Raw genomic sequence first — 26705 nt, 5'->3', positions numbered from 1 at the left:
CTTCTCCCCAGTGCCCTCCTCATTCTGACATGGATGGGACAAGATCGGGCAAGGAGCTTCCCTCTGGCGCCCAAGCAGTGGGGCTGTCAGATTCCTGGCCTGGACTCACAAAGCCTCCTCCCTCCGTGATGAACAGTCACCCAAGAAGCACCTGTCCCATCTTCCAGGAATTGGGAAAGCAAAGCTGGACAGGAAATGGCCCCAAGAATGCAGGCAAAAGACACATACTTGAATTTTCCTTTCTTTAATTTTAAGCAAAAGAGACACGGGGCTTCAAAAATAAAAATTTCTTTCCACCCCTTCCCAAACCTCTACCCCAGCTTCCTCACCACACCCCTCTTCATTACCCTGAAGGAAGCAAGGGGGGCGGGGGTTGCAGGCATCTCCAGCTGGGGAGAGAGCAGGGGGCTTGCCGAGCGCAGTGGTGCTGAGCTCCTTCCAAATATAAATACACGTGTGTCAAAGCTCCTGGAAAATCCCCCACCCCCACCACCCAGACACTCTCCATTGTCGGCTGGGCGGATTTGGAGAGGGGGCGGGGAGGAAGGAGACAGGCACGGGCAGGCTGCGCATTACTGAATCTGCTGGTCTTGTACCGCAGGAGCCTCTTCTTGACCAGTGTAGAAGAGATGACACTGAGGGTCCCCCCGGAGGGTGGGGGCGCCCTGGATCACCTTCCCAGTGTTGGGGTTCACGCACCAGCACTCGCCACGCCGCCCGTTCAGGGACATCTTGCACTGAGGAAAGAGAAAAGGAGACGGTGATGGGTGATGGACAGGTGTCTCGCAGACTCGCTCCAACGCTCGTGCACTCGGGCTAGTTCCACAGTGGAACTGTAGGGAGCGCACCCCAGAGTCCATCAGAGTGCGGATTCCTCTCTGGGGTGGGTCCGGACTCTGCAAGGTTCCCGAGCTCTAAAGGAATGGTGCAGGCGTCCTCTCTGATGGACAGGGTTGCAGGAGATAACCCCAGGGTGAACCTCCACCCCTCCAAGAGGGCCACACCCACCGGGACACCTGGCAGCCTGGAGTTTAGACTTCATGGAAGGTGGCAAATCTACAAAACCCAAGCCAGGGTGCGCCAGGCACTGCGTAAGCCACGCGCCGGCTCAGGCGGGGTTTGCCTCACCTCACCTCACACACTGCCTGCTGATTCAAATTCCCCGCGTTTACACAGAAGCTGACCAAAATCACAGACTGGTTGGGAACTCTAACATCACGTGGTGAAGGAGAGACAGATCCCAGCCACAAAGCCAGGCATGCCCCATTCCAGGGTTCCCACTCTTATCCACAAGCCACGTGGTTAACTCTGAAATCCCTCTAGTTCCCCTGCTCCCGCCCCTGGAAGTTGCACCAGGCAGGCGGTCTTTCCTGAGCAGAGAATACTCCTGTTGGCTGGGCTCCACACGGCTGGTTCACCTCGAGAAGGTATGCACACAGCTTTTCAAGCTAGACAAGCTTTACAAAGGCAAGATGCCTGTGCGGTGGAGGAGGCGGGGCAGCAGACACACACACACACACACACACACACACACACACACACACACACACACAGAGCCTCTTCTTCACCCCCGCCCCGGGGGTCAGCAGAGTCCTGAGCCTGCTCTTCTGGCTTCGGGATCCATACACCCTTTAAATCCACGCTGTCGGCTTGGGAGGATCCCCACAGGGGTTTTCTAACATCTCAGACCCACCCAATCCTGATCCCCAGATCCACGAGGGTGACTGCTGCCCGGAAGCCCCAGTGCGCAGCCGGGGCTGGAAAGCACCATGGTGACTGCACACCGACCGTTCCAGCCCTCCCTGTCTCCCTTCCACTCCTTCTCTGCCAGACACAGGCCCGCTGACCCTTCTCCCGGGATAACAGATGGCAACGTGGAGACAGCCAGTGGTGGGGAGGGGCGGTGGTGGGCCAAGGACAACGGAGGGATGAGGAGTGACCACTGAGCTGATGTGCCTACTGCATCAGCACACCACGAAACATCCTGCCCCTGTGAGCTGAAAGGGGGTGGGAAGGGAAGGGGGCTCCTGGGTTCTCCAACTGGTTGGTTGTTTCCAAAATACTTAGGATGTTGCTCTAATCTCATTTTCTTAAGAATTACTTTGTTGATTTGAAAGAGCTGCAGCCAGATGGGATGGCACATGGCAGGCAGCGTACCCACCACACCACAAAGCCAGCCTCTCTAGTCCCATTTCTAGAAATCTTTTCGATGGGATTGCTCCATCCTTGATTCTCTTGTCTGAACTAACTTGGCACATCTCAGCAGTTGAGATGCTCGTGTCACCTGTTGGAGTTCCTGGGTTTTACTGTGGGCCCCAGCTTCCTGCTAATGCGGCTCTGGGGGGAAGGAGGGTTGGCCCAAGTACCTGAGTGGGAGTTACTCCCATGTAGGAGGCCTGGACTGCATGTTTGGCTCCTGGCTCCAGCCTGGTACAGCCCTGTGTGAGCATCTGGGGATGCTCTTCCTCTCTCAACAAAATAAGTAAAACCATTTTTAAAAATAAATAAAAGAAGTGGAAAGACTAAGAGAGGCTACTTGGTAAATGGCTTAAATCCGTGGTTCTGGAGCGTAGTATAGATCAGCAGCATCTCATTGCCTGGAGATGCAAACTGCAAGTCTACATTCCACCTGTTCAAGGACGGACAGGTCCCCCTTCTGCCTGCCCAAGAACCAGCTCCAGGGGCTGCCAATACTCAGTACGCATTTCTGTGTTCCAGCCCTTAGGGCAGTGCTCACAGGTGGCTGGACAAGTAAAGGCAGCCTCTGGTCCAGCTGAGGACACAGAGGGAGCCCCACCCTCCTTGTCACTCCCACACCTGTGGTTACAGACACTTGAGTCTCCCACTCAACTCCCAGGCCCGAGACGATTACAGGTGGGGAGGGCAAGAAGAGCCCAGGGCTGGCAGTCACACTGACCTGTTTGAGGTTGTACAGGCCATTCTTGTCACAGTTGGGGATGTGCAAGGAGTAGAGGTGCTCCAGGGGTCCCCGATCATCCGGAAGGCGCATGGTGGAGATCCGCTCCAGCACTTGGTCCAATTCTTGCTGGCAGGGGGTCTGTGGGCACAGAGAGCATGTGGGGTGAGAACAAAAGGCCCGCTCCCCCAACACTGGATGCAGAAAAGAAGAGGGGAAAGCTCAGTGAGGGGAGCATACAGCAACCAAAGCGAGCACAGGTCCTCAGGATGCATGTTCTCCACCTGTATCCTAAGCCCAAGCAGCATTGGGCAGGTGTTACGAGAAAGGAACTTAAGCCAGTTGGGTGTCCAGTCCATGTCACAGCCAGACACACCACTGAACATGCTACTCACAGGACTGGCAAGGATGTCACTCATCCTCCCCCTTCCTGGTCATGCCCACCCACTCCAAACCAGCCAGACCCCACTGACCCTAGGGGTCGGTGGCCGCAGCTTCTTGGGTTCCTCGAGCCCGAGGTGATGCTTGCCGCCTTTGCCCAGTTGCCGCTGCTGCTCGCTGATCTTCTCCCGGAACATGGCCAGTTCCTTCATGCCCGACTTGAGGGACTTGCGGCCAGCACTGCCCGTGCCTCCCAACATGTTTATGGTCCCATCCACATTGTTCTCGACCAGGCTTCCCTCAGGGTGGTCCTCGCCATTATCTGCAAAGAGGAAGACAAGAAGAGCTCCGGGGGCTGCTTCTCAGGGACATGGAGGTCCTCCGAGGACCACCTGGAGCCCCCATGATGCCCAAGATGGCCATGACCTCCTTGGGACCCACGTTCCAAAGCATGTGAATTCTCAGCTTCCCTGTACCTCTTGCGTAGGCGCTAATTAACACGCTCCCCAACTTTAACAGAGGCAGTTACTTCATAAGACCAACAGTGGGTCCAGGGCAAGAGCTCCAGAAAAAGTGACGAAGGCGGCCTCATCCTACCATCGGGCCTCCATCCTTCAGGGCCAGAGCCAGGCAGAGGGGCGCAGGCTGACGGCACAGCTGCCCTGGCTCCCAAAACCTGCCGCGATAAAGTCCTCTCTGGGACTCCATCAACAAGTTACTGTAAGTCCTTTATCACTTAAGTGTCTGAAAGATGCAGGTTTTGTGAACTTTGAAAAGCTCTGGGCTACCCCAAGTCAGATGAGTGAGGGCAAGGTGGGGAACCACCCACCCTATCCCCTAGACTCCAGTCCAGCTCATCTCTGCTGTCTCTCTTCACTCGCCCATCTTCCCACAGTGCAGTTCCTTTAGTGCTTTGCTCCCGGGTCTACGGCACTACCTCTTTGAATCTTATTTGCGTCCAAGTTCATCAGTGTGCCCTGCCCCAAACCCGTCATCTTGCAGAACCTCAGGACCATGCACTAGAACTTCCTCCATCCTGGAGTCTCAGTTTATGAGAGACACAAAGCATCATCAAGGTCTCTGTGCAAGAAGCACTCATTGCTTCTTTTGTCGCTGTCTCAAACATATTGGATGTACAGCTCTCAGGTACTCCGATCTCACTCTGACTGTTCGGCCGGGGCAGAACCCCACGATAGTAACAACCCAGGAGACGAGCCCCAGGAAGTTGTAAAAGTATGGGACTCTAACAGGCCAGCCCTGGCCCCTGAAAACAAGGCAGAGCAGAGTCCCAGGCCAGCTTGCCCAGGGCAGTGCATCTGCAGTTCCCAACAGCATGGGCCAGGTGCAGAGGGGACATTTTTTCAACAAACCTCCCCTTTAACATACATTCAAAAACTCATAGCCCCGTTCACATAACTGAATAGCTCTTACAATATTTTTTTTTCTTATTTATTTGAGAGAGAAAGTATTTAGGCACTACCATCTGTGGGCCCCAAATGCCCACAACAGCAGGCACAGGACCAGATCTATGCCAGGAGCTGCAAACTCAATCAGGTCTTCCACATGAGTAGCATGGAGCTAACCATTCAAGCCGTTACTGCTGCTGCTCCCCAGGGTCCCCATCAAGAAGAAGATGGAGCCGGAGTCAGGTCTCCAATCCAGGTACTCCAGGGATGCAAACACCTTACAGGTTAAAATGCCTGCACCATGAAAGTATTTTTACACAAAGGTTCCACAATCTTGGTGGTCCTATCAGAATTCAGGCCCTGCATGGTGAGTTCCCACAGTCACGCTCCAAGATACTCAGGGGAAAAACCTAGGCCTTACTTGTGAGTGAGGGGCTGTGGCATCCCCCTGAGTTGCTGTGACCTGTGTGGGCTTCACACACACACCTCTAAGGGGGAAGGTGCCACTGTTGTGCCAGCTGTAGCAACAGTGGGTGGCCAGTACATTCCCCAGCAGCCACCAGGTGTCCAGGACACTCCCCCAGCACACCTGGTGTCCAAGATGTTAACCAGCAGCCACCAGGTACACCTGGTGTACACCAAGTTTCACCTGGGGCTGACAGCTGGTCAGCTCTGAGCAGCCACAACAGCCTCCCTTCAGAGTCAGGAAGAGCGCTGCTATGTAAGGGAGTACAGAGAAGCTGAACCTTAGCTCTGCCCTGTCTCTGTCAGCTGTCTTTCCTTTGAGCCTCCACTTCCTCACTGTGCGCTGTTAGACATGAATACATTTCAAGAGAAGTAATCAGAGAGCCTGCCATGATGGCTCAGTTGACTAATCCTCACCTTGCAGGTGCTGGGATCCCGTGTGGGGGCGCCATTCCATGTCCTGGCTGCCCTCCTTCCCATCCAGCTCCCTGCTTGTGGCCTGGGAAAGCAGAGGAGGACAGTCCAAGGCCTTGGGACCCTGCACGTGTGTAGGAGACCCAGAAGAAACTACAGGCTCCTGGCTTCAGATTGGCTCAGCTCCAGTCATTGTGGCCGTGTGAGGAATGAATCAACAGATGCAGGATCTTTCTGTCTCTCCTCTCTGTAAATCTGCCTTTCCAATATAAATGAATCTTAAAGAAGTATTCAGAGTAGGCTGTAGGTAAAGCTGTGAAAAACGCAACATGGAGCACAGACATTCCTTGTTCACCTGGGCCTCAGGGATCCAGCCATGACCAAGAACTGGGAAATACAGGACAAGTCCATCTACATTTGAAAGTTGAAAGATGCCTGAAGAACCTCAGCAGTTTCCCCACGAACTGCTCCAGCCAGACTGACCCCTGGTGTCCAAGTCACTGAGAATCCCATCAACGAGAGTGAAAGAGCAAGAAAGAAGACAGGTGGACAGTGGCAGCATGTGCCAAAGGGCAGGGGGGGAAGAAGAGAGAGCAGCCAGACTCAAGGACTGCGAGGACATTTCCCATAGCACGTCCACAGGCCTGCGGACTGCCACACTCTCCAACCTCAAACAAGGACCATACTGTTGCCAAAGATGACTTGGTACCTTAAAAAAAAAAAAAGAAATGAAAAAGAGTGGGGAGAGGAAGAAAGGCAGGGAGGGACGAAGGAAGGAAAGAAACAAAGAAAGGCAGGTAGAAGGGAGGGAAGAGGTCAAAATGCCCAGGATCCAGCATTCCATTTTTTTCTATCTAAAAATCATTAACCATCAGAGGAACAAAACCTAAACTATTAGAGTGCATAAATGCCCCTGAAACCTGGAAAATTCTTCAGTCTGCAAGAGCTCTTTCCTCCGAGCGTGCTAGGCAGCCTGGGTTGTACAGTAAGTGAAGCAAAGGCAGCTTAAGCTCTGGTCCAGCAGCCGCAGCACCGCCTGCAGAGGCGGGTGGATTGAAAGGCCTATGGGCTGAGCAGGGGACCTGTACCATCATGTCCAATCAGACCCAGCAACAGCTCCAAACCCTCCCTACCCACCTTGCCACTCCCTGAGGCAGGGAACGGGAGCATGGGTACCACATTCAGCCGCACCTTGGGGAGCAGGCTCGCCTGGTCACCCCAAGGCTTGGCTTAAGGCAGAGGATCTGCACTTCAGCAGGTTCTCTGATCAAAACAGGGAAAGTGGCTCATGCAGAACACCGCAGCCCAACTTGGGCCACTGCAGGCATGTGCAAAGTGAACCAAAGTTATGAAAGATCTCTCTCTATTCCTTTGCCCCTGTACTTTCAGATAAAATAATTATCAGTTAATTTTTAAAAATCACCCAAAATCACACTGTTAGGTCAAAATGTAAATATACCTATATTTACATTTATAAATCCAGCTGTAAAATGACATTTCAACATATTTTGATGGAACAAAAGGCCCACAGAGACCACGGAGTCCAGGGCCGATGAATGGCATAGTGAAGGTGGCTCCAGGTCCCAGAAGACAGGGGCCACAGCGGGTCGTTGTCTTGGGGGAGGATGAGTAGGTTCCCATCCTGAGATGTCCCTGACCCCTCCCAGGTGAGGGTCCCCGTGTCTACCCTCACGGAGGACATCTGGGTTCCAGGGTGTCTACTTTGTTCCACTCCTTTATGGATCTTCTCACTGCCAACCAACCTACCAGTAAGACCAGGAAATCCACAAGTCTCTTTGGCTCTTCACGGTGTTCCTAAAGGTGCTAGAACATTCCTTTCTTTCTCTGGACCCAGCTTCAGGATATCTCTGAGCTCCACACCTTGAAGTACAAGCCCAGGGAACCCAAACGATAAAGAGTGGGGAAGAGATCACAAGACTGCAGACTGGGGTTAAGCCCCCAATCCTTTGTTACCATTCCCAGCCAAAGCGGTTCAAGAATCCAGGCCACAAAGTTTAACCCCTCAGGTCCCATTCCCAGCCTCACTACTTTGCTGTGCAGCCCTGGGTAAGTTACTAGAGCTCGCTGTGCCTTCAGGGCTTTTTGTGTAAAGAGCCATCCACCTCCAGTGGGCCTGCAAGAAGACCCCAAGAGACTGCGTGCAAAGACCCACACAGGATGAACGCTCAGCTACTTCATTTCCCACCCTCAGGGCAGCGTTCACATGGTCCCCAGCCTCAGTGGGACCAGGGCACTGTCCTGTTACCAAGCTCTTCCTGTACATCTTCCGGGCTATGGGAGCAACCTGCAGGGGAGCATTCCAGATGTAGAACTCCAGCTAGAGATGGAATTTGCCCTCTGAACAAAAATACCGAGTTGCATTTTTTTTTCTGCCTGAAAGACTTAGGTCCACAACAATATTTATTAATCAACCCTTCTGTATGCTATGCAGAAGTCCCAATTTCAAAAAAAAAAAAATGTTCTCAACAAGCCAGGTCACAGAATCTGGCATGGAGATGACCAATGGGGGCCTTTGCAACTTCTCTCTGAGGATTAAGTATTAATTCTTTCCCCGCCCCCACCAAGTTTGAAACCAAGAAAAATGGGTTAACTCTGAAACAGACTTTTGTGGTAGTCTATGGAAGATAAAAAAAAAAAACTTTGCCAGAGAATACAGGCGAGTCGGGGCAGGGGGAACAATGGGGAGCCCTCCTGTGCGTATCGCAGCCATACTGCCACACTTTTCTACCCGAGAGAGGTGTCGAAGAGAGATGCAGGAAATAGAGAGGATGGCCCATTTTACAGATGGGCACACCTGAGCCCAGAAGATCCGCTCCAAAGGGGCAAATAGCTCATCTCTGCCACCATCAAATGTTTTTCACCATAGGCATGTTGCCCTTTAACCCACCCACCCTTAGGAATCCATCCCAGAAGGAGAGCAACCAGAGCTGACACTCCAAAACTGCTGGCATGAAAACACCTGCTTTCCAACTCAGCCCAGGCATGGCCCTTTACCCCATGGTAATCCTGCCTGACGGTAGTGCTAACAACCCGATTGAACAAATCAAAACCCTTACGTGTGACCGGTCCCTACATTCATGAGCCCCCCTGGCTCCTCCCAGTACAGCGTTCTGGCCTCCATGCTCGGTGGGAGAGCTGGTGACTTCTGAACTGGGAGAGACCTTTACTCTTGGGAAAATCTTGCTTGGAGTGAAACTGCTCCTTCTCCAGGCCAGGTGAGGACACAATACCTTTCCCCAAAGCCACAGCACACCAGTCTCCCTTCTGTCCTTTCCTTCTGAAGACATTTAAGCCTTCTCCCAGATTTCTTTCCTTCTGTCTCACCATGACCTTGAATCTCAAGTGCTAAGGGCGCCGTGAAAGTGATCTCAACCAGACAGGAACCCACGCTGCCTCCACCTCTTTCAACAAATGATAGGAAGCATTCCAGAACCTTCAGGAATTGCTTTTGAGTTACAGATCAGAAACACCAATGCTGGCTGCATTCCTGGATCCACCCTGGCTAGGGAAGACCTTGGTTAATTTCTCTCAGACTGTACTTAACCTTGGCTATGTCGGGAAGAAGAATAAATGCTAACCACTCCCCTTCTCCTCATCATCCACAGACAGCTGTCCCGTGAGCAGCCAGCACAGCAATGAGAATTCACAAACAAGCTTGGCTGGGCAGAGGCCGTCAGAGCCTTGATTCTGGCTTTGCCTCTTAGAAGTCACCCACGGTTTTTGCACAAATCCCATATTCTGGGATCTAAATTCTCAGCTCTGAAAAATGGGAATAATGGTCCTGCTTTAGGATGGCTGCTATTAGAATATGATGGTCACCATGAACTCTCATCATTGGCAAAAACCAAGCTTTAAAAGAAAGTCAGGAGGGCCTGGTGCGGTAGCTCAGTGGCTAAAGTCCTTGTCTTGAACATGCTGGGATTCCATATGGACACCAGTTCTAATCCCAGTGGCCCCGCTTCACATTTGGCTCCCTGCTTGTGGCCTAGGAAAGCAATCGGGGACAGCCCAAAGCCGTGCAACCCTGCACCCACATAGGACACCCAGAAGAAGCCCCGGGCTCCTGGCTTTGGATCGGTACAGCTCCGGCTGTTGCAGCCACTTGGGGAGTGAATCATTGGATAGAAGATCTTCTTCTCTCTCTCCTCCTTTCTGCATATCTGCTTTTCCAAAGAAAATAAAATAAATCTTACAAAGAAAGGCGTGAATGATCTCTTCCGAGAGTGGGGTAACGGCTAATGTAGGAGGCCGAATCTGCAGAATGGTCACAAGCCATGGGGGAAAAATGAGAGTGCTGCCATACTGTTTACACATTTCCTCCAAGGCTTAGTTGTGTTGATTGTATCAATCCGATGTTGCTAAATATCAAGGCTTTCCGCGGCTAGACAGGAGTGCTTGGGCAAGAACAGATTACCCTTAACTGGCTTAACTCTTGACAGAATCTACAGGAGGGGGAAGGAGGTAAAAAAGGGGGTTCCTATTTGTTTTGGGGGGAAGCTTTTTAGCTAAAGTTTAACCCGAGCACCTTATTCTCTGGGTGAGGACATTGCGTCTTCCTCTTTCCTCAAAGGTCACAGGCAGGAGCAACCATGGCCTCCCAGGTTGAACATGTCTGCCGTAGTGTAGGCTGGCCCAGGAATGAGCCCCGCCTGGTTAATGGCCTTCTCTCAGCGGATTCATCTACCTCCTGCTGACACCCAGCTTCATTCCAAACTCTCTTCCCACCCTGAGGCCCTGCTGTACAGCCAGCCAAACCAAACCTAACGCAGGCTCCTCAGAGGCCAACATATCTGGACAGAAATTTGTCTTGGGCCCGGACCAGTCTTTTTTCTGTACAGTTTGCAACAGTAGGCGGCCCCTCCTCCCTGAAGCTCTTTGTGTAGAAAAGAGCTACAAACAGCCCTCTTAGATGCTCCAGATCCACTGGTCCCCGGGGCTGTAAAGTCACACAAATGGAAAAGCATCTTTCTCATCCGGGGACCATCTGTGCACCTGCAGCTACCATAAGCTGATCATCCAGCTGCGTGGTGGAAAGCTCAGGAAAGTAGAACATGAAGAAGGGTACCCTCCATGCTGAGCCATCCTGAGAGTATGAATTCACTGTGAGGCGCTGGCACTTGGGTTGAGGCACTAGCCAAGTAGGGCTAATGCCCGCTGGAAAGTGGGCTTGTCCTATAAGCCAAAGAACCACAGTTCCAATCCTGACTTCATCACCATCTCTAGGAGTTGAAGAGAGGTCAGCCGACGTGGAACTTTCTGGGCCCCCAGTGTGCTCATCTTCAGATTCAGGGAACAGATTCAGTAGCTGTTTATCAGAAATCACCCGAGAAGCTTGGTGATCAAACCTCTGGATCCCACTCCCAGAGACTGGGAGGCAATGACCCTCAGAGAAGGCCAAGGAATCTATATTTTGAACAAAATCCCTTCAACTCCAGCCTCCCCAGGGCCCTCACCCATTGGGATTCCATCTCTTTTGCTGGGTTTCCCGAAGAATTTTCTGCATAGAGCAGAAAGGTGGCTCTCCTTCTTAAGAACTCTGACCTCCTGACCTACTCAGCAAAACCTGTCTTTTTGTTGTTGTTGTTGGAAAAGCAGGGTCTACAGAGAGAAGAGACAGAAAGGTCTTCCATCTGCTAGTTTACTCCCCAAATGGCCACATGGTCAGAGCTGAGTTTATCTGTAGGCAGGAGCCAGGAGCTTCCTCTGGGTCTCCCATGCAAGTGTAGGGTCCCAGGGTTTTGGGCCATGCTCCTCTACTTTCTCAGGCCACAAGCAGGGAGCTGGATGGGAAGTGGAGCAGCTGAGACATGAACCAGCAACCGTATGGAACCCCAGGTGTACAAGGGGAAGATTAATTAATTGAGTCGTTGTGCCAGGCTGGAAGACCCAGTCTCATGAGCTCTTTGTACCTATTGACTCAGGGTCCTCAGCCGAACCACATGCAAGTTTAGCTGCACACAGAGAGGCCCTCCTTGGAGTCACAGGAATTTCTAGAGCCTGCCCTCACATCAATGTGTCATCTCAGGCTCCCTGAGTGAGCCAGAAACAGCACAGTCTCTCAAAGCCCCCTGCCTGAGCCCTGGGCAAAGAGCTGCTTTATAAACACAGGGTCATTCCTGGAATTGCAGAGGCCTGGGGAGGGTCAGGGCTGAAGCAGACAGTTGGGGAACACAAAAACATGCCAGCATGCAGCCAGGGTCTTCTGAGGCTCAGCGAGCCGCACTGTCCTTGAAGAGCCAGATAGGCTGTTATCAAGTTGGCAAACAGGGCTGCCGGCTTTCACGCCTTCCCGGGGCTCCTGACCATTTCTCTTTGTCTCAACAACAGCCGTCTGGGAACCTGGCACGGTGACCTCGCCACTGAAGGTGCAAGTGCATGGATGCAGCATCTGGATGTACATCTAGATGCAAATCTGGACTAAGGACTATACGGGTATGCCTGACTCAGCAATTTGGCTTCTCTCTAAATGGAGAGGACACATGCACAGAAGTGCTCATTGCAGCATTATCTGTAGTTGCAAAAACAACAAACACACACACACACACAAACAGAAACTGTTAGCTACTTGACCCAAAATAAAGTCTTCAGGTAGGGGCTGGTGCTGTAACATGGTAGGGAAAGCCACTGCCTATGGTGCCAGCATGCCATATGGATATCAGTTCAAGTCCCAGCTGCTCCACTTCCAATGTCACTCCCTAGTAACAAACCTGGGAAAGCAGAAGAACATCTTCTAGTTCAAGTGCACGGGCTCCTGCACTCGCATGGGAGATCTGGAAGCCTTTAGATGGGCCCAGCACTGGCTGTGGCAGGTTTACTCCATTTGTGGAGTAAACCTGCAGCTGGAAACTCACTCCCCTCCATCTCTCTCTCTTTTCTGCCTTTCAAGAAATACAAAATTTTTAAGAGTCTTTCAATAAAAAGATGGGTAAATACAATCAGTAGCATAATACAGTGAAATAATACACAGTAGGTAAGAAAATAGCTCCAACCTGTGCAAGAAACTTGAGTAGATCTCAGAAAACCAACGCTGACAAAGAAAACAACACCTTCATGTGTGTCCTCCATTAACGCTTAGAGAAGCTGGAAAGCACCGGCTATCCATCTGAAACACATACCTACACCTGAGATGCGTGCCCTCTCTGCGTGCTGGACCTCCACGGACTAGATGCACATAAATCTCTTTAACTAGGAAAAATAGGCAACATATCAGAAGGGGATCTGTAATCCTATGTTTGCAACAGCACAATCTGCAATAGCAAAGACATGGAAACAATCCAGATGTGTGTCCAAACAAGAGTGGTTAAAGAAACTGTGGTCAGGCCCGGCGCCGTGGCCTAGCAACTAAAGTCCTCGTCTTGAACATGCCAGGATCCCATATGGGCACCAATTCTAATCCTAGCAGCTCCACTTTCCATCCAGCTCCCTGCTTGTGGCCTGGGAAAGCAGTCGAGGAAGGCCCAAAGACTAGGGACCCTGCACCCATGTAGGAGACCTGGAAGAAGTTCCTGGCTCCTGGCTTCGAATTGGCGCAGCACTGGCTTTTGCACTCACTTGGACAGTGAATCATTGGATGGAAGATCTTCCTGTCTCTCCTCCTCTCTGTATATCTGACTTTGTAATGAAAATAAAATAAATCTTAAAAAAAAAAAAAAGAAACTGTGGTACATCTACTCCATAGAATATTATCCAGCTATTAAGAAGAATAAAATTACACCATTTACAACTAGGTAGTCCCAACTAGAGACCATTATGCTCAGTGAAATGAGTCAATCATAAAAGTACAAATACCATGTGTTCTCTCTAATATAAGGAAACCATCATGGAAAGCGTAACTTCAATAATCTGATCCATGCTGTTTTGGGAGGGGTGCTACATCCATATGTTTTGATGTTTTTATTTCAGTTTCATTTATTCTGAATACTTTCTTTCTCTTGTCAAATTCATCGCTGGCTATGGATTACATGGTGGCATCATTTTTCCCAAGAGACTTTTGTGTTTCTTTTTTGTCACCCACATGTTGGTTACTCATTGGTGCGTTTTTTCATAGTGCTGTAATTTGTTGTTGCTGTTGTGGCTGTTTTCTAACTCATACCAGTTGTTGACCTTGTTTCATGGCTTCTCATTTATGGAAATGTATAGTGATGGAGTACTGGGTTATACCATATCCAGATGTGAGGGTACAATGCAACATGCATCCCTGCTTCCAAACAAAAGATGGACTCCCAATGAAAGTGTTGGAAATGTGTACACAGTGGGATGCTGGACTGTCTGACATTGTCTGTACCAGCGATGCCAGGGCACACTTAAATAAAAGACTAATGGAATTATGACTCCTTGTGAAGGACTACACTATTGTAGTGACATGGGGAAAATCTGTCGAGGGTGGAAGTTTTTCGGGGGGGAATCCCAGTCTATACGAAATTGTAACACAAAATTCAAAAAATCAAAATAAAAATATAACAAAAAGAAAGGCAGTAAGCACTGCCTCCTAGTTAACAAAACGCTAACAACCTACAATTCTGGGTCACAACTGTTGTGATTACATGGCTCATAGCACTTCCCAACAGTTACTTGTTTATGTGAAAAGAGACAGAAATCTCTTATTCTCTGATTCACTCTCCCAAACACTCTTCCACAACAGTAAAAACTGAGTAACGGACTTGATTTCTCTCCTGGTGGCAGAGATCCACTCCCTGAGCCATGACCTGCTGCTTCCCAGGGGGTATAGTGTACATTAGCAGGAAGCTGAACTTGGGAACAGAGGTGGGAGTCAAATCTAGGTACTATGGTACAGAATGGGTGCATCTCAAACAGCATGGACCCAAATACTTACCCTTTCCTGCATTAAAAAGCCCTTTTAAAAACAAACTTACCATTTGCCTTTCAAATTCCTTTTCCAGCATGCATTGAGTTAACGAGCATGTTCCTTGCAACCTTACCAGCAGGAAGAGGACTGGTACAAGAGGCTGCACCATCACTTTTGTTGGCCGAGGCCATGCTACCAGGGTCATCCACCCTCCAGCTGGCGCCTGGCCACTGGCTCCCATCCAGTGCTCTGTGCCATGAAGAACTAGGAAATGAGTCAGAGGAAAGACCCAAAGAAAATGGAAGAAGGTCAGAGAATCGAGAAGGGGAAAGACAAAGGCATCAAGATGACTCAGCGACAGAATGGAAGGCTGTGGAACTTGGTGGGCGCTGGGCTGCGGGGCTCACATCAGCGGACACACCTAAAGGAATGGGGTAAGCTCACCTTGGGACAGCCCAAAGACTGCAGAGTTGTGGAGGTGCCCAACTGCCAGGAAAAAAAAAATAGTAGAAAAGAGTCAGCTGTTCTGTTTCCCAAAGGACCACAGCAGAAGCAGCCTTGAACAAATCCAAGAGGGATCTACATGATAAGCCATCCCAGAAGTTCATGAAAAGGAGCAACCAACCAATTATACATAGCTCCCCGGCATAGAGTTTAGGAGGAACCTTTTGCAGAGGAAGGCGGATGGACACTGTGATTCCAAGCACCCAAAGCCACTTGGTTTCATTCAGCAAAAGAGATGATTTAAGAATAATTTAACACAATCCTCGATGAGTCCTTGCTTTCTCCTCCTCCTCTGTGGGATGGAAGCTTCCTGAAGGTATAAGCTTTTATAGATTTTTAAAAATTATAATGAAAGAGAACAGAAGGGGAGACAGTCCATGTGCTCAACTTACATTCTTGGAAGAATACTGCATTTTGTCTTTCCGAGACTACAGAGGCAAACACCTGTCCAATTTGATTCTCTTACTTCTGTGGCTTGATTCACCAGAAAAGGAGCTCAGGAAGATCTTCCCCAAAGCCTTGATCAGAAGGTTAAAGAGTTACCACAGTCTGCGTGAGATGCAAGGACATCTCCATTGGCTTGGATTCCTCTTAGGCAATGTTCAACTTCTAGCACTGTGTTTCTGACCTCTCCCCAGCACCAGAATGTGTAGGCGATAGATGTTAAGGCACCTGCCTCCTTACAGCCTCCGAGTGAACGCAACACCTAAAGAGTGACTCTCCAGGGACAATTCCATCAACTGCCTTGCAGAATTTCATTACATGTATACTTGAACTTGCTTTTCTGGGTTCCTTCCTCACCATCAAGGTCACACAGCAGCAAGAGTGCTGGTGTGGGAGGCAAGGGACAAAGAAAGGCAGGAAACAAAGAGAGAAACCAGAGATGGGGTAGGAAGGATACTTGCTTCTCCTGGGACTGACATTCAAATAACTCCCTACATGCATTTCTACAGCCCAGCCTCACTGAGTTACACAGATGGAATCCTCCCAACGTCTCTCTTAACCTCCCCTTCCGCCAGCCTCTTCTTCATCCCAACACTGCTCTCAGATATTCCAGGCTTGACACAAATTGAATCCAGAGGATGCAAAAGGAAATCTAAACCCTGCAAAGATGTCCAAGATTGCCAGCCACACTCTCAAACCAGCACAAGAGGTGTCCTGAATATAAATAAGTGTCTTTAAATAGGTCACAATGCCTTTCTCTTTCTTCAACTTACAAGTTCACTGATTTTGTCTGATCTCACACTGCATCACATCCGTCTCCTCCCCTGGCCCAGCTTTCTTGGCTTAAGAGGCAACAAAACCAACCAGAGATGGTAAAACAGAGCCTCAAATAAGAATCCTCACTTCTGGGGCATAAATGAGCCATGGTTGGCCATCCAGCCACTGACAGAACCATAGGAAGGGATAATGACATCAAGGGCCATGACTGTCCTATTGGAAAACCCTCAACCACTGACTCCACAGTTTAGACTCAATAAAGGCTTTCTCTATTGCAAACAGCAGCTGTCCACATAGGCCACATCCCCTCAGAAAAGCCACATCCTCTAACAGGAGGACCAACCAGAAATCATCTAACCAGGCATTTGTCATCTTTCTGTTGTCTGGGTCAGAATTAGCAGAAGGAAAGGATCAGAACATGCACCTCTTACACACACATACACACCTGGTTATATGCCTCTAAGTGCTACACAGAATATGTACATAACTTTATCATCAGGCAATCATGTTGATAACTTCTTATTCCTCCCACAGCTTATAAAAGAGCCATAGTCTGATATCCAGCTTACAGACATCAATAGTCAGTAGCCACGCCATAACCAGATCCAGGTGGCTTCGTTTCATAGCTCATCACTAACCAGAGTGGCATCACCAATGGAAAGACCCCCAACCAGAGTTTATCCCAAGGGCTCTGCTTCCCTTGTATTCTTCAGGACCTTCATCTTTCCAGAGAAGGAAGCCATCAGTCAGAGGCCGGCTGGCCCCATCCAACCTCAAAAGCCTTCATGCCAGTCAGCCTGCCCCAGCTCCTGCCCACCACACCACTTCCTCTGTTGTTGCTATAGACACTGCCGAGCACTATCAAACAACCAGAGTCCAGGTACAGGGCACAGGGATCTGCCACATTCATTTTGCTCTTAGCTTCAGGCACTTTAGCAAGCTTCAAAGGCAGGGCCTGGTGAGAAGGCTCAGTGGCTAAATCCTCACCAAGAATGCTCCAGAATCCCATATGGACACCAGTTTATGTATTGGATACTCCACTTCCCATCCAGCTCCCTGCTTGTGGCCCGGAAAAGCAGTCGAGGACTGCCTAAAGCCTTGGGACCTGCACCTGCATGGGATACCCGAAGGAAGCTCCTGGCTTCAGATCAGCTCAGCTCCAGCCGTTGCGGACACTTGGGGAGTGAACCAATGAACCAGATCTTTGTCTCTGTCTCTCCTTCTCTCTGTAAATCTGACTTTCCAATTAAATATTTTAAAAGAGAAAGTTTCAAAGGCCAATATGGCACCTCCACTCAGGAGGGAAGACAATAGACCTAAACTTCCTGAAGAGCTGCACAAAGGAGCATTTCTGCAAAGCTCGGCTGTGATTACTACCTCTCAAAGCAAAGGAACTTGTCCAGGATGCAAGGGAACTGCATCCCCACACACACAGGGTGGAGGGAAGAAAGCATAGCAGCCAAGATCCCAGAGACCCGGCTCCATCCCGGGCTGTGCTAGCCTTGCCTATGAGCCTTGACCTAACCTGGATTTCCACATCTGTCATGTGTGAAGAACCCCAAGGCCAAATCAGGGCTGGGGACAGAGACAGAAAGTGCACACTTTGGAAGAAATGAGCCATGACGTCTGGAATGATCCTTACTTGATTACTCACCCTTCCCGGGAGCCCCCTAGCTTATTGCCAATGACTCTAGGCAGCCCCATGGTCCTACTCACATTCCTCCAGCTGAGCTGCACCTCAGCAGGCTCCTCTTGCCTCCCTCTCCCAAACTAGCCAAGGCCTTCCGGGGGCCAGAGTCACCCTCCCCTCCTCGACTTCCTGGCTTGGCAAGTCCAATTCCTTGAATGAACAGAGAATGACATACCTACAGCTGTCCACTAATTAGAAACTTCCCCAGGCCTCACTCAGGGCCAACTCCTCTGCCCAGCAGCCGGAAACTTGCCAGCCAGCCCTTGCCCCTCTCCCCGAGCCTTCACTCTTGCTTTGCCTTTCACCAGCTCAGCCAGGAAGAGATCTAGGGCTGGCAGCCAGGAGGTCTCCAGGAACTGCCAAGTGCCTCTGTCCCACTCCCCACTCCCCCACCCCCCAAAAGGAAGTGAAAACATTCCTGACTGCCGTTGATGCTGTATTTCTTTCCAGGGCAGCCAACTTTCTGGACAAGGACTGCTTCCGAGTCTTGACTGATTGACACCCAGGGACTAATGCAGACGTGGGGGCTGCCCTGGCTTTGTAAAGAAATGGGTGTGGCCAAAGAAGGAGGAGATGGGAAATGGCCCGGTTTCCTTTAGGAAACGGTTTCTTCAGTTGGCAGGAGTGGGGTAGTTATCCCACCTAAAACCCAGCACCTCTATATGGTGGGCTATCCCAGTGTTCCCCTCCTCACCACGAAGGCCTCCGGAGAGCTTAAGGAGACCCCCCAAGTCCTGATTCCCAGGAGCAAACACCAAGCTTAGTCCCCTGAGTGTCTCACCATCACTCAGGCATGCATCCTCTCTACTTTCCTGACCCTCGCCTGAAACAGTCGCCATGGTCACTGTATCCACAGAGGCCTTTCTCTGAGGACCATAGGTGCAGTCAGGCATGGGGGAGCCCCTGGGTGCTCAGGAAATGCCCCGATGTGGGAGCGAGCTCAAGGCAGGAAATGGTGTAGTAAGAAAATGCTGCTATTTTGGAATAAACATCCAAGTTCTCAGCCAGGACCATGTTCAACTTTCCGGAAGTTCCATTCTCTCAGAGCAGGAAATGGGCCTCCTGGGGTCCTCACTTGGCTTTGACAATAGACACCACAGGCATGAAGTATGTCAGGATCATTTTGGTGAGTGCATGGACCTTAAGGTTCCCAAACCTGAGCAGAACACATTCCACCCAGAGGGCCACACGTAGAGAAAGGCCCTCCCCAACTGCCCTGCCAGAAGTGGCCTCAGGTCATGCCTGTCCTCTAATCCCAGCTGCTGGCAGGCCAGCTCCTTCAGATGGACTGGCCAGGGGAAGGCTGAACTAGGCCCTCTGTCACTTTATGAGCAACAAATCTGTCACAAGAACCCTGGTGCCCAAGCTCTGGGGACATCTCTTCCTCCTGCCCCTCCCACCCCCATCCTAGGCACCAAAGGCATGGACTATGTACTCAGAATGGTTAGTCTCGGACAGACGAATCCCAAAGGGTGCTGCCCAGCTCAAATTAAAAAAAAAAAAAAGCTTGCGCCAGATATATCAGGTAAGGTCCATCTCTGCAGCACTGGCATCTCATAAGGATACCTGTTTGAGTCCTGGCTGCTCCGTTTATGATACAGCTCCCTGTAAATGCCCCTGGGAAATCAATGGAAAATGGTTCAAGTGCTTGGGTGGCTGCACTCATGTGGGACACCCAAAAGAAACTCCTGGTTCCTGACTGGACTGGCCCAGCTCCAGCCATTGTGGTCATTTCGTAAGTGAACCAGTAGATGAAAAATTGTATGTGTGTTTGTGTGTATGTGTGGTTCCCTCTGTGTAGCTCTATCCTTCTAAGAAATAAATAAATCTTGTAGAAAAGTTTGAACATTATCTGGTATTTAATGTTTAAAAAATAAAACAAACAAACAAACAACAAAAAAAAACCAAGAGGCCAGTGTTAAGGTACATAGTAGGTTCAAGTTCTGGCTGTTCCATTTACGTTCCAGCTTCCTGCTAACGCACCAGGAAAAGCAGCAGAAAGTGGCCCAAGTGCTTGGGCCCTTGCCACCCACATGGGAATCCAAAAAAAAGCTCCTGGCTTCTCTCTGGCCAGTGCAGGCCATTGCAATCATATGGGAAGTGAACCCAGTGGATAGAAGTTCTCTCCTTTCTCTCCCCCTCTCTCTATGTAACTCTGCCTGTCAAATAAAGACAACAAATCTTAAAAAAAAAAAAAATCCAAAAGTATATTGACCTCAAACCACTTATTTAAGGTATTTAAAGCACTGTTGCCTGGCGCTTTCCACACCAGCCTCACTCCAGCCCCACTGAAGGTGAAGTCAGAGAGGAACGGACACCTTCATCTCACAGGAGCAGACATGAACATTTCAACAAAGCAAACAAGCACTCAGCCTTCACATGCTCTCTGCATATTTATGCACACCCGTGTAGCAGTGGCAGAAAGGGGCTGGTAGTACTAGCAGTTTCTGATTTACAGAGAAGGAAACGGAGGCTCCATGGTAATAAACCTGTTGCCAAGGGTGGCCAGAACATGGTGGAGCCATAGGATTTGACCCTCCAGGGATGAGCAGCTGGGCTAATACATCAGCTTGGTCTGGCTATAGGCAGCTAACATGCACAAGAATCCGCATGTGCCAATCCCATCCCAGGATCATGGCTGCCCTAACACACAGGCCATGGAAAGGGTAAAATTTTCCCTGTTCTACCAAAGGTGAGCTTGGTGTGGGAGGAAGCCCTTGTCTGGTCTGCACTGGAAGCAGGTCACCCCAAGAGGCAAGGCCAGGCTGTTTCCACCATCTACCGCTGCCTACCAGCTCTTCTCCGGAGGCTGCCCTGGGATGTTCCAGCTTGTTCTGACCTCTGCACTCTAGCCACTTGCATTCTTCAAGCCTCCAAGCACCAGGACATGGGCCTCTCGAGTCCAGGGAGACCTCAGAAACAGAGTGTGGCAGTGACATGTCAAGACCCATCCATCACCTGCACATGTCCAGGAACCCAACTGCTGGCCAAGGCCACAGCTTGTCCCTGCCAACAGGACGAAGAAGGGTGCATGAGCGCTGGCCTTTCAGGGCCTTACTTACCTGCCAGGCAACCCCTCGATGAAGCCCCCTGTGTTCACATCTGCAAGACAGAGTGGGGGAAAATCTCCCTCCCAGGGACAGAGAAGACGGGAAATAAAGCAGGTGTGGAAGTCATTTTGTGATAGAAGGACAGATGGGGAGAAGCCAGCCTATTTCTTGGCCGCTGCTGTCATTGGGAACAAGCTGGCCAGAGATGGCAAGGAGAAGCCAAGGGCCCTAGAACCTCTGCCAACCAGATCACAGGCGCCCCAAGGAAGTGAAGCACGGTCTCCCTCTTGCACACTTCGGTGTGGGAAGAAGCAGTGCTTAACACTACCAGTAGTACCAGCCACCTGCGGAGGAAGCTGTCACCTCCCACCACCAAAGCCCCAGCCCTTCAAGCCCAGTGCCCTGCAGACCCAGTCAACCTTACCCTCGTTCCTTCTTTCAAACATTTCTATTACTTACTCAACTGCCCTCAGGTTGCATCTCTGAGCAAGGCTGGGGCTGGTATATTTTTCTATGCCTTTTTTTTTTTTTTTAATCTTAGGAGGTTTATTTCAGCGGGGCAGGAACAGAATGGGATGTGTGGTGGTAGAGCAGCAAGGAAAGGTTGGTGGGGGGCAGCCAGAAGGAGAGAGAGAGAGAGAGAGAGAGCACGCACGAGCCACACCTGCGGGTCTTTACGTCATTCAAGTGAGCCCACATGGTATGGGGGGCAGGGGGCAGGGATTGGGAGAGACCGAGGGTAGGCTCCAGGGGATTGGTGCCTGAGACTGTCACAGGTGATTGCCTAAGAATGATTGGTAAGTGGATAGAGTTGGGGAAGGGGCTGGGAGATTGGGGGTGGGATTCTCAGGTGAAATGCCAGTTTACATCTGATTGGTGGATGGCTGAACTGGCACAAATTTCATGAGCTATGAAGAAGAGAAAATGGTGCCAGGTCCAGGGTGGGATATTTGAATAACTCCTTACATTCCTCCCCTTTGTTATATATATAAGGAAAGGGGACATTGTTCTCTGTGGCTTCTGCTATGCCATTTGTTTTGAGTCCTGCCCACCCATTTAATTTGCAGCTGTTCTAGCTGGATCAGCAGTAGGAGATGCAAGGATGAGGGGATCTGCTAGGGTGAGACTAGCCTAGAGGGCAGGAGGGGACCGTAAGATACAGAGGGGAAGCTGGGAACACCAGGAACCTTTTGCCCATCCAGTGCTATCGTGTGTGAGGAGCAACAGCCAACCAAAGGTAGCTGTGTTTCCTCATCCTTCCCCATGGCAGCTATCACCTGCTCTTCCAGGTACGTACTTACCTTGTCAATAATAGTAGCGCCAAGAACTTCTTTGAACTTTCACTTATCAAAACTTAGCCATGGTGTGCCCCATGTCTACAGCAGAGAACAGCCAATCTAAGAAGCATCTAAGAACAGCCCTCCAATGGACCTCAAGTAATGCCTGGCATGTTCTAAGAGCTTAGTACTGTGCCCCTTACCCAATGAATGATGCGCTTAGTGCTAAGGCAGCCTAACTGGAAACATCCTCTAAGCTGCTCTGCCCTTGGCCTGACAGAAACTCCACAATCCCATTTCACCAAAAACCTTTACATAGACAGGCCCTCACTGCCACAACAGATGGGTTTTTCTTTCCGTCTACCACTGCCAAATCAGAGAATTCTTAGCCTTCTGGGCCTCAAGTCATCCACCACTGCCCTCCCAAGCCACAAGCAAAGAGCTGGACAGGAAGTGATGCAGCCAGGATGCAAACTGGCATCCACATAGGATTCTGGCAGAGGCAAGGCAAGGATTTAGTCATTAGGTTATCGTGCCAGGCCCAGCCTCATGTTTTGTTTCAAAGACTTCAGACCCTGGAAGATTCTGGCTTCTGGCTTCAGGCTGCGCTGCTTTATTCATTGTGGCCATCTTTGGAGTGAACCAGTAGATGGAAGATCTTTGGTTTATTCTCTCCTTCTCTCGGTAAATCTGCCTTTCCAATAAAAAGAAGTTAGGAAAAAAAAAAAAAACTAAAGAGACTTGAGCATCATTCCATGGATTTTCTTTTTTCTCAAATCGTCCTCAAATACCTTATAAGACAATGGGGAGTGGGGATAATACAACTACACAAAGGCCACTTCTGGCACTTATGGAAGGTGCATAAGAAAACTAGGCAAAGTCCCTGGCTTTGTGCCTCCCTTGGAGCCCAAAGCTGCAGACAGAAATACTGAGAGGCTCACAATGGTCATCTTATCTGGCCAGCCTGGCATCAAACCCCGGGGTGCAGGTGGGGCACACAGCGTCACACCCCACCCAGTCCCTCAGCTCTCAGCGCGCCCGTCTCCTCCCAAAGCCACCGAGCAGAGCTAGTTCAAGGAGTTCCATCCAGAGGGAGGCAGGGGAAACTGAAGGTAGTGGTGTTCACCGGGAGTGACAGTGAGTTGAACTCGGTATGCAAATTTATGCAAGATGAGATGCAAAGCAGCACCCGGAGCCAGAAGTCCCATGGCATCCTCCCCGCCCCCCTTTTCTGAAGCTGTGCTGAACCACTGTCAATCAGTGGTTCGCCTCTGTCCCCCTCCCCCAGCCCCCACGCTACCACCCTGATCTTCCCCCAGCAACTGCAGCCGCAGAGCCTCCAGGGTCCGCCCAGGATCTTTGAATGATTGCCCTTTTCTATAGCACCTTTATATGTGCAGCCAGCCAGACGGCCACTTGGGTAGACCCGCCTCTTGACATAATCCCTTGCATTGTACCAGGCAGGGAAGGAGGCTGGGGGATGCTGAGGAACCAGCCCAGCCCGAATTCTGAAAAGGCCCGGCCTGGCCTGAGCCTGATCCCTCCCCCCACAACCCAGCCCACCCCCACCCCGACTTTTCCAGGCAGTTGGGTCCTCTCCATCACCTGACTTCATAGAGTTCAGAAACCGCTTCCATTTTGCTTCCAGGCCTCTCCACCCTTGGCTCCACCCACCTCCCAGCCTGACCACTCTGAACTTACCTAGCCCACCAAAATCTCCCCTCCCTTTCCTGACCCCTGCAGGATACAGACTCCCGGTCACCCCACTTCTACCACCCTCTACTACCCGCTGCTGTGTCCACCCCACCCCCGCATCTCTGCCATTCCCAGGAAGCCAGCGACTCAGCCCCAGAGGCCCAGGAACAAAGACAAAAGAGCTAACAGCAAAGCCGGAACTGCTGGGGTTTGCTGCCTTGAAATAAGAGGGTGTGCTTAAAATTCCCAAAAGCAACCTGCTCCAAGAGGAATGCGGAGGGGGAGGCGGTGAGGGGTTCATTCTTCAGAGTAGGGGGAGGAGAGATGGGAGATGGAGAGGGGATCTTAGCATTGTGCCAGGGCCATGTATGGCCTGCACCCCATCCCCAGTTCTAATTTCCCTCTTAAGAACCTCCAACCTCACGTCACCTACTCCCTGCACCTCAAGAGTTCAGGTTTCTTCCACAGTGCCCCTCCCCTAGCCTTATTCCCATCTCTGGCACCCCAATATTGGGCCTGTCCTCCCAAGGTAGCTCCTGAGCTTCCACCCGCACCACGTGCCCACCCTTGCCTACTGCCCCCCCCCTCAACTACCACCAAGGACAAAAGGGCGGAAGGTGTCCTGGCAAGGGGAGGAGACAGCTGAGGTGGCAGCCAGAGGAAGCTGGCTAGGGAGTCCCACTTAACTGGGCTGAAAATCCCCCATTGTCCTGGGGCTCTGGCCTCCCTCATCTCTCCTCTTCCTCTTTCAGGCTCCAGGAAAGGAAAGGAGCCAGCTTCCCACATCTGGTCCCTGATAGAGGACTCCAACCGGCTTCAGGCAGAGGGCGGCTTTTCAGGCTCACAGTGAGCTAAACCAGAGCCGGAGGAAGCACTAAAGCCATGAGGGAGCAAAAGCACACTGCATGCTTGATCAATAGCCACAGTCCGAGCACTCGGTGAGCCTGGGAGACCTGTGCAAAGCCCTCCCGCAGGGGAAGACTCCTTGTCAGTTGTCAGAGTGAAGCTCTGGTTGGCACAGAAGCCACAGGACCACCAAGCACAGACCACGGAGAAGTGGGCAGGGCTGCAGGGCCGGCAGCCGAGGCGGAAATCAAGGGGCTTTTCCTTCTAATACCGCTTTCTAAGAGAAGCAAGAGGGAAGGGTCCACTGCCAGGCAGGTTGGAGAGGAAAAGCAACTCGGCGAGCCCAGGCTGTCCACTTGTCGGAAGCCCTATCTTGCTCAGTATCCAAGGTCAAAAAATGTGCCAGAGAAATGCATTTCAACTCCGATCCCTAAGTTCATTCTCAAGTTGGGGTGGGGGAAGGCGGGGTACACAGGAGACAGGAAAGAAGAGCAAAGATCCACGCTTTCCTTTTCTTCCTTCCTTTGCTGTAAGTTTGAGAAACTTGGTCAAACTTGCTGGTTGCTTTTTTTTGTTTGTTTGTTTTGTTTTGCTTTAACCACAGCTGTGGTCTCCAGCCCCAGCTGTCTTGCAGAGGAAAGAGCAGCTCTCTCCAGGCCCCAGGGCTGGAGGGGTGTGTGTGTGTGTGTGTGTGTGTGTGTGAGAGAGAGAGAGAGAGAGAAAGAGAGAGAGAGAGAGAGAGAGACTCCTTATGTCTGTTTGTGTCTCCACACAACTTATGGAAGGGACGAGGCCCTCTTAACAAAGGGAGGTCCCCCCCTACCGCACCCGCTTAGTTAAGACTGGGGGGAGCTGGAACGGCGCTCACTGCTCGTGCCTGAGCCTGAGCCATAGCTTGCACGAGCCTGGCTTCTCCTCCCGCCCTCGGACCTGGGGGCCCAGACGCTGGACCCGGCATTGCACCGCTACCCCTTCCTGGGATGGGCTTAAGTTACACTGCTGCAGCTGTGTTGGGGGACCCCCCCATTCCCCGTTGGCACCACAAACACCCCACCCCTTGAGTTTTACATCCCATGCAGTTGCAAGAGCCCTGTGGTCCTCTGTACGAGGTAACTCGCGCTTCGAAGTACTAAGTCCTCTCTCGGCTGCTTCACAAGCCCAGGAAAGAAAAGCGTTCCTTCCAGCTGCGGGTTCCTCGTGCCAGCTCCCCCTCCGCACCCAGGACCCGCCAGGACCCGCAGCAGCCTCTGCCTCCCAGAGGTGATCCGACAGAGCCCTTTTGTCAGGGACTACCCGCCTCCCCCGTAGATAGCTGCGTCCCAAACAGGCTTCAAGGTCCTATTCCCACGTATCTGCCCTGCGCCCTGCTTCCCCGAATAAAAGTCAGGGTACGCTCCCCTACCGACTGATCCCCACCAAATTAGTAGCCAAGGCGCTTCCGCCTGCTCTCACTCCAGCCCACCTCCCTGGGCCTGACTTGCGGGCGTCCGCTCGTAATAACCCTGTGCTGAACTGCCCAAGGGCTCCACTCTTTCTGCCCGGAGTTCCGGCTTCCCAACAGAACAGCTTCCCTACAGAACGGCCGCAGCCAAGGCTCCGCCGCTGCCCTCTAAGTTTCTCCACTCGTCCCGGCCCGCATTACCTGCAACCTGCTGGGGAGTGACGTTCTGCAACTTTTCGCAAGTGGCCTCCCCATGGACCAGTGCCTGCAGGGGCAGCTCGGAGCCCGGGTTGGGATAGCAGCGCAACCCCTGGCCGCAGCGCGGGGTGTACACACCGCACGCCTCGCCTTCCAGCCGAGCGCACACCGAGCAACAACCGCAGCCCGGCTCCCGAACCAACTCGGCGCAAGGCGGAGTCGGCGGGGGTCCGCAAGCGGCCAGGCGCTCGGGCGTGCAGGGCGGGCAGCGAAACAGCACCTCGGAACGCACCCCGCGACCGCCACTGCCACCCGCACCCAGCAGCAGCAGCAGCAGGAGTGGCAGCGCGGGGCCGCCCAGTCTCGGCAGCAT

General features: G+C 51.4%; 1 protein-coding gene across 1 annotated transcript; it reads right to left on the bottom strand.

Moving 5' to 3' along the window:
* Nucleotides 1–420: 420 nt before the first annotated feature.
* IGFBP2 (insulin like growth factor binding protein 2) lies at nt 421–26705 on the bottom strand. Its single transcript, XM_040986405.1, has 4 exons — nt 26336–26705; nt 3391–3620; nt 2918–3058; nt 421–737 (listed from the first exon to the last, which is right to left on the bottom strand). The coding sequence occupies exons 1-4, from the start codon at nt 26703–26705 to the stop codon at nt 573–575; spliced, it is 906 nt and encodes a 301-aa protein (XP_040842339.1). The 3' UTR covers nt 421–572.

The sequence above is a fragment of the Ochotona curzoniae genome, unplaced genomic scaffold (assembly GCF_017591425.1).
Source record: "Ochotona curzoniae isolate NIBS_2020 unplaced genomic scaffold, NIBS_Ocur_1.0 contig_4514, whole genome shotgun sequence".
Classification (NCBI taxonomy): Eukaryota; Metazoa; Chordata; class Mammalia; order Lagomorpha; family Ochotonidae; genus Ochotona; species Ochotona curzoniae.
This window is presented reverse-complemented; position numbering and strand designations above follow the sequence as displayed.